Source organism: Salvelinus fontinalis, chromosome 7 (assembly GCF_029448725.1).
Source record: "Salvelinus fontinalis isolate EN_2023a chromosome 7, ASM2944872v1, whole genome shotgun sequence".
Classification (NCBI taxonomy): domain Eukaryota; kingdom Metazoa; phylum Chordata; class Actinopteri; order Salmoniformes; family Salmonidae; genus Salvelinus; species Salvelinus fontinalis.
In genome coordinates, this window is record NC_074671.1 from 61746373 (window position 1) to 61758127 (window position 11755).

The 11755-nt window shown below is 46.0% G+C and overlaps 1 protein-coding gene across 1 annotated transcript in view; it reads left to right on the forward strand.

Moving 5' to 3' along the window:
• The window catches only part of LOC129859960 (DNA-binding protein SATB2-like), a 51133-nt gene extending 42567 nt beyond the window's left edge, over nucleotides 1–8566 (forward strand). Inside the window, exon 12 of the mRNA XM_055930238.1 lies at nucleotides 6895–8566. Within this exon, the coding sequence (XP_055786213.1) occupies nucleotides 6895–7566 (672 nt within the window). The 3' untranslated portion in view covers nucleotides 7567–8566. The remainder of the gene's footprint in view (nucleotides 1–6894) is intronic.
• Nucleotides 8567–11755: the final 3189 nt, after the last annotated feature.

The window sequence follows — 11755 nt, forward strand, 5'->3', positions numbered from 1 at the left end:
ACCCCGATGAGGACCCTCCCTAACCAGGACAGCTACATTATTCAGGGTCTGTACCCCGATGAGGACCCTCCCTAACCAGGACAGCTACATTATTCAGGGTCTGTACCCCGATGAGGACCCTCTCTAACCAGGACAGCTACATTATTCAGGGTCTGTACCCCGATGAGGACCCTCCCTAACCAGGACAGCTACATTATTCAGGGTCTGTACCCCGATGAGGACCCTCTCTAACCAGGACAGCTACATTATTCAGGGTCTGTACCCCGATGAGGACCCTCTCTAACCAGGACAGTTACATTATTCAGGGTCTGTACCCCGATGAGGACCCTCTCTAACCAGGACAGCTACATTATTCAGGGTCTGTCTGTACCCCGATGAGGACCCTCCCTAACCAGGACAGCTACATTATTCAGGGTCTGTACCCCGATGAGGACCCTCTCTAACCAGGACAGTTACATTATTCAGGGTCTGTACCCCGATGAGGACCCTCTCTAACCAGGACAGTTACATTATTCAGGGTCTGTACCCCGATGAGGACCCTCCCTAACCAGGACAGCTACATTATTCAGGGTCTGTACCCCGATGAGGACCCTCTCTAACCAGGACAGTTACATTATTCAGGGTCTGTACCCCGATGAGGACCCTCTCTAACCAGGACAGCTACATTATTCAGGGTCTGTACCCCGATGAGGACCCTCTCTAACCAGGACAGTTACATTATTCAGGGTCTGTACCCCGATGAGGACCCTCTCTAACCAGGACAGTTACATTATTCAGGGTCTGTACCCCGATGAGGACCCTCTCTAACCAGGACAGTTACATTATTCAGGGTCTGTACCCCGATGAGGACCCTCTCTAACCAGGACAGTTACATTATTCAGGGTCTGTACCCCGATGAGGACCCTCCCTAACCAGGACAGCTACATTATTCAGGGTCTGTACCCCGATGAGGACCCTCCCTAACCAGGACAGCTACATTATTCAGGGTCTGTACCCCGATGAGGACCCTCCCTAACCAGGACAGCTACATTATTCAGGGTCTGTACCCCGATGAGGACCCTCCCTAACCAGGACAGCTACATTATTCAGGGTCTGTACCCCGATGAGGACCCTCTCTAACCAGGACAGCTACATTATTCAGGGTCTGTCTGTACCCCGATGAGGACCCTCCCTAACCAGGACAGCTACATTATTCAGGGTCTGTCTGTACCCCGATGAGGACCCTCCCTAACCAGGACAGCTACATTATTCAGGGTCTGTCTGTACCCCGATGAGGACCCTCCCTAACCAGGACAGCTACATTATTCAGGGTCTGTACCCCGATGAGGACCCTCCCTAACCAGGACAGCTACATTATTCAGGGTCTGTACCCCGATGAGGACCCTCCCTAACCAGGACAGCTACATTATTCAGGGTCTGTACCCCGATGAGGACCCTCTCTAACCAGGACAGCTACATTATTCAGGGTCTGTACCCCGATGAGGACCCTCCCTAACCAGGACAGCTACATTATTCAGGGTCTGTACCCCGATGAGGACCCTCTCTAACCAGGACAGCTACATTATTCAGGGTCTGTACCCCGATGAGGACCCTCTCTAACCAGGACAGTTACATTATTCAGGGTCTGTACCCCGATGAGGACCCTCTCTAACCAGGACAGCTACATTATTCAGGGTCTGTCTGTACCCCGATGAGGACCCTCCCTAACCAGGACAGCTACATTATTCAGGGTCTGTACCCCGATGAGGACCCTCTCTAACCAGGACAGTTACATTATTCAGGGTCTGTACCCCGATGAGGACCCTCTCTAACCAGGACAGTTACATTATTCAGGGTCTGTACCCCGATGAGGACCCTCCCTAACCAGGACAGCTACATTATTCAGGGTCTGTACCCCGATGAGGACCCTCTCTAACCAGGACAGTTACATTATTCAGGGTCTGTACCCCGATGAGGACCCTCTCTAACCAGGACAGCTACATTATTCAGGGTCTGTACCCCGATGAGGACCCTCTCTAACCAGGACAGTTACATTATTCAGGGTCTGTACCCCGATGAGGACCCTCTCTAACCAGGACAGTTACATTATTCAGGGTCTGTACCCCGATGAGGACCCTCTCTAACCAGGACAGTTACATTATTCAGGGTCTGTACCCCGATGAGGACCCTCTCTAACCAGGACAGTTACATTATTCAGGGTCTGTACCCCGATGAGGACCCTCCCTAACCAGGACAGCTACATTATTCAGGGTCTGTACCCCGATGAGGACCCTCCCTAACCAGGACAGCTACATTATTCAGGGTCTGTACCCCGATGAGGACCCTCCCTAACCAGGACAGCTACATTATTCAGGGTCTGTACCCCGATGAGGACCCTCTCTAACCAGGACAGCTACATTATTCAGGGTCTGTACCCCGATGAGGACCCTCCCTAACCAGGACAGCTACATTATTCAGGGTCTGTACCCCGATGAGGACCCTCTCTAACCAGGACAGCTACATTATTCAGGGTCTGTACCCCGATGAGGACCCTCTCTAACCAGGACAGCTACATTATTCAGGGTCTGTCTGTACCCCGATGAGGACCCTCCCTAACCAGGACAGTTACATTATTCAGGGTCTGTCTGTACCCCGATGAGGACCCTCCCTAACCAGGACAGTTACATTATTCAGGGTCTGTCTGTACCCCGATGAGGACCCTCTCTAACCAGGACAGCTACATTATTCAGGGTCTGTACCCCGATGAGGACCCTCTCTAACCAGGACAGTTACATTATTCAGGGTCTGTCTGTACCCCGATGAGGACCCTCTCTAACCAGGACAGCTACATTATTCAGGGTCTGTACCCCGATGAGGACCCTCCCTAACCAGGACAGCTACATTATTCAGGGTCTGTCTGTACCCCGATGAGGACCCTCTCTAACCAGGACAGCTACATTATTCAGGGTCTGTACCCCGATGAGGACCCTCCCTAACCAGGACAGTTACATTATTCAGGGTCTGTACCCCGATGAGGACCCTCTCTAACCAGGACAGCTACATTATTCAGGGTCTGTACCCCGATGAGGACCCTCTCTAACCAGGACAGTTACATTATTCAGGGTCTGTACCCCGATGAGGACCCTCTCTAACCAGGACAGTTACATTATTCAGGGTCTGTACCCCGATGAGGACCCTCTCTAACCAGGACAGTTACATTATTCAGGGTCTGTACCCCGATGAGGACCCTCTCTAACCAGGACAGTTACATTATTCAGGGTCTGTACCCCGATGAGGACCCTCCCTAACCAGGACAGCTACATTATTCAGGGTCTGTACCCCGATGAGGACCCTCCCTAACCAGGACAGCTACATTATTCAGGGTCTGTACCCCGATGAGGACCCTCCCTAACCAGGACAGCTACATTATTCAGGGTCTGTACCCCGATGAGGACCCTCTCTAACCAGGACAGCTACATTATTCAGGGTCTGTACCCCGATGAGGACCCTCCCTAACCAGGACAGCTACATTATTCAGGGTCTGTACCCCGATGAGGACCCTCTCTAACCAGGACAGCTACATTATTCAGGGTCTGTACCCCGATGAGGACCCTCTCTAACCAGGACAGCTACATTATTCAGGGTCTGTCTGTACCCCGATGAGGACCCTCCCTAACCAGGACAGTTACATTATTCAGGGTCTGTCTGTACCCCGATGAGGACCCTCCCTAACCAGGACAGTTACATTATTCAGGGTCTGTCTGTACCCCGATGAGGACCCTCTCTAACCAGGACAGCTACATTATTCAGGGTCTGTACCCCGATGAGGACCCTCTCTAACCAGGACAGTTACATTATTCAGGGTCTGTCTGTACCCCGATGAGGACCCTCCCTAACCAGGACAGTTACATTATTCAGGGTCTGTCTGTACCCCGATGAGGACCCTCTCTAACCAGGACAGCTACATTATTCAGGGTCTGTACCCCGATGAGGACCCTCCCTAACCAGGACAGCTACATTATTCAGGGTCTGTACCCCGATGAGGACCCTCCCTAACCAGGACAGTTACATTATTCAGGGTCTGTACCCCGATGAGGACCCTCCCTAACCAGGACAGCTACATTATTCAGGGTCTGTACCCCGATGAGGACCCTCCCTAACCAGGACAGTTACATTATTCAGGGTCTGTACCCCGATGAGGACCCTCTCTAACCAGGACAGCTACATTATTCAGGGTCTGTACCCCGATGAGGACCCTCTCTAACCAGGACAGCTACATTATTCAGGGTCTGTACCCCGATGAGGACCCTCCCTAACCAGGACAGTTACATTATTCAGGGTCTGTACCCCGATGAGGACCCTCTCTAACCAGGACAGCTACATTATTCAGGGTCTGTACCCCGATGAGGACCCTCCCTAACCAGGACAGCTACATTATTCAGGGTCTGTACCCCGATGAGGACCCTCCCTAACCAGGACAGTTACATTATTCAGGGTCTGTACCCCGATGAGGACCCTCTCTAACCAGGACAGCTACATTATTCAGGGTCTGTACCCCGATGAGGACCCTCTCTAACCAGGACAGCTACATTATTCAGGGTCTCTATCATTCTTTCATCCTCTCCTCACAGATGATTTACTTTTCTTGACGAGACTCATTTCCTCCAGAGTGTTGCATCCATAATGACAACAGAGAAAGAAAGAACCAGAGATATTTTAGTGGTGTTGTGTGTTCTGTTGTTGGGTTGGATTTAGAGTTATGATATTTTAGTGATGTTGTATGTTCTCTTAATGGGTTGGATTTAGAGTTATGATGTTTTAATGGTGTTGTGTGTTCTCTTAATGGGTTGGATTTAGAGTTATGATATTTTAGTGATGTTGTGTGTTCTGTTGTTGGGTTGGATTTAGAGTTATGATATTTTAGTGATGTTGTGTGTTCTGTTGTTGGGTTGGATTTAGAGTTATGATATTTTAATGATGTTGTGTGTTCTCTTAATGGGTTGGATTTAGAGTTATGATATTTTAATGGTGTTGTGTGTTCTCTTAATGGGTTGGATTTAGAGTTATGATATTTTAATGGTGTTGTGTGTTCTCTTAATGGGTTGGATTTAGAGTTATGATATTTTAATGGTGTTGTGTGTTCTCTTAATGGGTTGGATTTAGAGTTATAGAAGGACTGACTGGATTGATTGTTAAAGGGTTTCAAGGACAGTGGTGGGATGCCTGGGAAGTTTCTCTCTCTATCCCACCACCTGTTCCTTACACTAGTCATCCACTTCCAGTCAGGTTTGTCTCCTTTAAGACATTTTAGTCATCCACTTCCAGTCAGGTTTGTCTCCTTTAAGACATTTTAGTCATCCACTTCCAGTCAGGTTTGGCTCCTTTAAGACATTTTAGTCATCCACTTCCAGTCAGGTTTGTCTCCTTTAAGACATTTTAGTCATCCACTTCCAGTCAGGTTTGTCTCCTTTAAGACATTTTAGTCATCCACTTCCAGTCAGTCTCCTTTAAAGGGACAATCTGCAGTTCCTACATGCATTTTTTCACTTTTAAATCAATGATATTTACCCATTGATTCTTGAAGAATATAACCTAGAAATGCCTCATGAGCTCAGTTCAACATTCGTACCCCATCAGAACCCAAAATATAAGCTTGTTTTACTCCAATGTTTGTAAAAAATGTAAATGTAAACAAACATTTTATTGCCTCAAAACATGGTTAAAACTATAATTTTGATATCATGGATGGTCCATAGCTCTCACTCTATGAATTTGAGAGTGGTAACATTTCTCCAGCCCCGTCCCTCAGCTTGTTACCGAAACTTCAGATTGCCCCTTTATGACATCAGAAATAGACAAGGAGGCATAAAACAACTAGCCCACACATTTCCTGAAGACCTAAAGGCCTTCTCTCACCAACCCACCAAAGAGCATTTAGAAATACTCCATGGTCTGGCCTAACCTCAATATTATTTGAAACATACCATGTTATTATTGAAGGGGGGGAAAAAAGAATGACTATTATCTTTATTTAGGTCCTTTAATTTCCCCGGACCACAGATTTATGGGCGCAGCATTCCAGTGTTTGGGCGTTCAGGCACCCCGCCCTTCTAATAGCCCCAGGAGAGGGGAGGGTGATGGGCCTGGGACTGGGACCTCTCTGTCTGGTCAACGGGATCTCAGCTCCAGTACCACACGTTCCAACTAACCCCCTAGGATGTTAATGGGCTGTCACTAAGAGGGGGGAGTCTATCCTATTCCTTAGGGAACTACTCTCTGCTGTTGTTGTTGTTTATGAGCTTCTAGGGAACTCTCTGGTCAATGGGATCTCTGTTATAGTACAACTAACCCCTAGAAATGAACTGACATATGTTACCACTAAGGGGGAAGTGTATCCTATGTTTAAGTGAACTTCTTCTACTGTCTCTGTTGTTGAGTTTTTCAGTTTATTATATGAATATGCATATATATGTTGTCAGACATAGAGTTAGAGAATTAACTGATTATTACCTAGAGTATGGACTGATTATCACTTAGAGAATGGACTGATTATTTCTTAGAGAATGGACTGATTATTACTTTGAGAGTGGACTGATTATTACTTAGAGTATAGTCTGATTATTACGTAGAGTATAGACTGATTATTACTTAGAGAATGTGGACTGATTATTTCTTAGAGAATGGACTGATTATTACTTAGAGAATGGACTGATTATTACTTCGAATATAGACTGATTATTACTTAGAGAATGGACAGATTATTTCTTAGAGTATAGACTGATTATTACTTAGAGTATGGACAGATTATTTCTTAGAGTATAGACTGATTATTACTTAGAGTATGTGGACTGATTTCCTATGTTGACAGTCTGCTCTAATGGGATTCAACATGGCATCTCCTCTTTTTCTCCACAGGCACTGCACAGGCAGCCCTTACCTCCAAGGAAGGCCCCATCTCCATCTCCCATGCGGGACCCATCCCCTCTCCTCACTCCCACGCCTGGCCCCAGAGGCCACAACTCGGATGGGCCTCGAGGCAAGGACAACGGCAGCGTGAGTGGCAGCTCCAGTGGTGGGTCCAAAAAGCTGCGGTCGCGTACCCGGATCTCCCTGGAGGCTCTGGCCATCCTGCAGAGCTTCATCGGTGACGTGGGCCTCTACCCTGACCAGGAGGCTATCCACACCCTGTCGGCCCAGCTGGACCTTCCCAAGCACACCCTGGTCAAGTTCTTCCAGAACCAGCGCTACCACGTCAAGCACCACAACAGCACCACCCAGATGAGCCATGCAGGGGAGGGGGAGGCGGGGGAGGAGAGGGACGGGGAGGGGGTGGAAGGGACTGAGTACCGCGACGGGGAGCTGCTCTCTGAGTCGGAGGGATCAGACGTCGCCGAGTCCAGCGAGGACGGGCGGGGTGGTTCCGAGGAGACTGACAGAACAGAGGGAAGAGGTGGAGGAGAAAGAGGAGTAGGAGTGGAGGGAGAGGAGGAGAAGGACAATGGCAAGGCCTCAGGCCCCCGGCCCACCTCCCTACCACCCTATACGTCCCCAAAGAGTCCCAATGACTCTGGAGAGCTCCATAGATAACCCCCATGGGCCATGGAGGAGGGAACGACAGACAGACAAGCCCAGGACAGAGGGATGGCGGGATGACGAGACAGATAGAACAGAGGGGAGAAAGTATGGAGGGAAGAGGAAAGAAAGTGTCTGGTACTGAAGACCATGAGGATGGCTTTAAGTAGAGGAGAGTCCTACCACACCACAGTGGATGTGGGTACAGGTCAGGACCTATGGCTGTAGACAGGCAGGGATGGTGAAAAGACAACAGAGTACCTCAGAATGAGAGAAGAGATGCACTCTGGGTAACGGAGTCATAGACAGTGACAGGCTGCTGTAAGAACATGATTCATTGTTTAGAAAATGAAAATGGTTTCATTTATTAAATGGGCATATCCACAAGGATGATTAAAACCAAGGCCCCAGTTATGTGTTTCATCACAGAGTCTGTCGTCGTATTCTTAGAGCAGCGCCCTGAGATACTGTACGTGAACAGTGTGTTCTGATTGGCTATCCTATGAACGTTCCCATAATGTCTGGGAAATCCTTGCATTGGCTGTGTGTAATGCAATCACTTTCCCTTAACGTCGACAAATCTTTCCCATTACACCATCCTACCAGCACTTAAATCAAAACCATATTTATTGTTCTTGTAATAATCTAAGTGTATTGTCCTCATTATGGCTGTTATTCTTATTTTCTATTTGATATCTGTGAAGATGTGTTGCTTTCTGTGTGTGAGATACATTCACAAAGTGTCTCATAGTAGGAGTGCTGACCCCGGATCAGTCTAGCCTTTTACATCATAATGAATAAGATTACATGGACATGTGGGGACCTGATCCTAGATCAGCACTCTGAGACGTTTTATGAATACGGGCCATTGTGAGGGAGAAGAACACTTTCAAATGAAGTTGTTACTGAAATGAGTGTCTCCAGATGTACTGTATGTTGATCAGTGACCTGCTTACTGTTTCCAAAACAAACAGTCACAGACAAATCAAACTAATAAATGTACTTCTGAAAACAATTGTTGCCAGGTGAAACCTAATGTTGAATCTCCTTTTTTAAACGGGCTAAAATCAGCATCTGAATGGTTAATGAGTAAGTGTGGGTGAGGGGGCTAGATTCATGATATTGCCCTCTTTGAGGTAAGGAATGACAAACTGAAATGACATTCTCACATATTAGATGGAAATTAGTTGCAATCTCAACATAATAAATATAATATTGACTTATCTGTGTTGGTCATTTAAGTTGGCCTTGTTTCCAGATATTTGACTTATCTGTGTTGGTCATTTAAGTTGGCCTTGTTTCCAGATATTTGACTTATCTGTGTTGGTAATTTAAGTTGGCCTTGTTTCCAGATATTTGACTTATCTGTGTTGGTAATTTAAGTTGGCCTTGTTTCCAGATATTTGACTTATCTGTGTTGGTCATTTAAGTTGGCCTTGTTTCCAGATATTTGACTTATCTGTGTTGGTAATTTAAGTTGGCCTTGTTTCCAGATATTTGAATTATCTGTGTTGGTAATTTAAGTTGGCCTTGTTTCCAGATATTTGACTTATCTGTGTTGGTCATTTAAGTTGGCCTTGTTTCCAGATATTTGACTTATCTGTGTTGGTAATTTAAGTTGGCCTTGTTTCCAGATATTTGACTGAAATTGTGTTGTTTTATAACTAAGTAGGCTACAAGCTGTTCTATTTCAGCGGTTTGTTAATAAGGTACCCAAACACAGCAAACGTTGAATATTTCTCTGGTCTTCTTTGTACATGAAAAGGCCAAAATTCTTATACTAATAATTTGGAAATCAATCAATCCGACATCATTAACGCAATGGAAAAATCAAATAATTTATTATTGAAATATTGAAATAGCATGGGCAACTGAGATAAACAAAGCCAAGTGGCAAACCCTAGGGATGGGGGTGTGGTCGGGGATAGGGGTCTGGTCTGGGATGGGGGTGTGGTCAGGGATGGGGGTCTGGTCTGGGATGTGGTCAGGGATGGGGGTCTGGTCTGGGATGGGGGTGTGGTCAGGGATGGGGGTGTGGTCAGGGATGGGAATATGGTCAAGGATGGGGGTGTGGTCAGGGATGGGGGTGTGGTCAAGGATGGGGGTGTGGGCAGTGGTGGAAAAAGTACACAACTGATGTTCTCAGTTTAGTGAGTCCACCAGATCATAGGCAAAGCTAATCCTATTTACAGCAGAAAATGTTTTGTCTTTGTAAAACAAACACACCCATCAATTTTTTGTTGATAAATGTATTTAATCAGGCCATGTTTGTGTTAGTGATTGCTGTTTAGCAGTCTGATGGCCTTGAGATAGAAGCTGTTTTTCAGTCTCTCGGTCCCAGCTTTGATGTACCTGTACTGACCTCGCCATCTGTATGGTAGCGGGGTGAACAGGCAGTGGCTCGGGTGTTGTAGGTGTCCTGGAGGGCAGGCAGTTTGCTCCAGGTGATGTGTTGGGCAGACCGCACCACCCTCTGGAGAGCCTTGCGGTTGAGGGCGGTGCAGTTGCCGTACCAGGCTGTGATACAGTCCGACAGGCTGCTCTCGATTGTGCATCTGTAAAAGTTTGTGAGGGTTTTAGGTGACAAGCCAAATTTATTTAGCCTCGAAGTTGAAGAGGCTCTCTTGCACCTTCTTCACCACACTGTATGTGTGGGTGGTCCACACTTGAAGCTTTCCACCTTCTCCACTGCGGTCCTGTCGATGTAGATAGGGGGGTGCTCCCTCTGCTGTTTCCTGAAGTCCACGATCATCTCCTTTGTTTTGTTGACGTTGAGGGAGAGGTTGTTTTCCAGGCACCACACTCCCACATATAAAACAAAAGATAAAACATCATATAACCTTATTACACCACTACATCTCTACAATACAACATGTTTAATACCACCATACAGCAATATCACAATGTATGCATATGCATGTGTCTGTACCTTTGTGTGTCTCTCCACAGGACCCGTTGTTCCATAAGGTACATTTTTTATCTGTTTTTTAAAATCTGATTCTACTGCTTTTGGAATAGAGTTCCATGTAGTCATGGCTGTATGTAGTACTGTGCGCCTCCCATAGTCTGTTCTAGACTTGGGGACTGTGAAGAGACCTCTGGTGGCAGGTCTTGTAGGGTGTCCGAGCTTTGCCTCCCTAATCTTCTACATTTGCACACACTGTACATAGATTTTTCCATTGTGTTATTGACTGTACATTTGTTTATGTGTAACTCTGTGTTGTTGTTTTTGTCGCACTGCTTTGCTTTATCTTGGCCAGGTAGCAGTTGTAAATGAGAACTTGTTCTCAACTGGCCGACCTGGTTAAATAAAGGTAAAATAAATAAAATAAATGAATAAATACAAATAGTGCTAGTAGTTTAAACAGGCAGTACATTCAGCATGTCAAAACTACTTACAAAAACAAGTAGTGATGAAGTCAATCTCTCCTCCAGTTTGAGCCATGAGAGATTGACATGCATATCATTCATGTTAGCTCCCCGTGTACTTTTAAGGGCCAGCCGTGCTGCCAATTGTAATTTTCCTAAGTCCCTCTTTGTGGCACTTGACCACACGACTGAACAGTAGTCCAGGTGTGACAAAACTAGGGCCTGTAGGTCCTGCCTTGTTGATAGTGTTGTTAAGAAGGTAGAGCTGTGCTTTATTATGGACAGACTTCTCCTGATCTTAGCTACTGTTGTATCAGTATGTTTTGACCATGACAGTTTACAATCCAGGGTTACTCCTAGCAGTTTAGTCACCTCAACTTGCTCAATTTCCACATTATTCATTACAAGATTTAATTGAGGTTTAGGGATTAGTGAATGATTTGTCCCAAATACAATGCTTTTAGTTTTAGAAACATTTAGGACTAACTTATTCCTTTCCACCCATTCTGAATCTAACTGCAGCTCTTTGTTAAGTGTGGCAGTCATTTCATCGCTGTAGTAGCTGACGTGTAGTGTTGAGTCATCCGCATACATAGACACACTGGCTTTACACAAATCTAATTGTATTCGTCACATGCTTTGTAAACAACAGATGTGGACTAGCAGTGAAATGCTTACGGGCCCTTCCCAACAATTCATAGAGAAATAGAGATATAACAGAAAAGTAAAACACAAAATAATAAAAGTAATAATAGCAACATAATGAGTAATGATAACTTGACTATATACAAGGAGTACCAGTATCTAGTCAATGATAACATGACTATATACACAG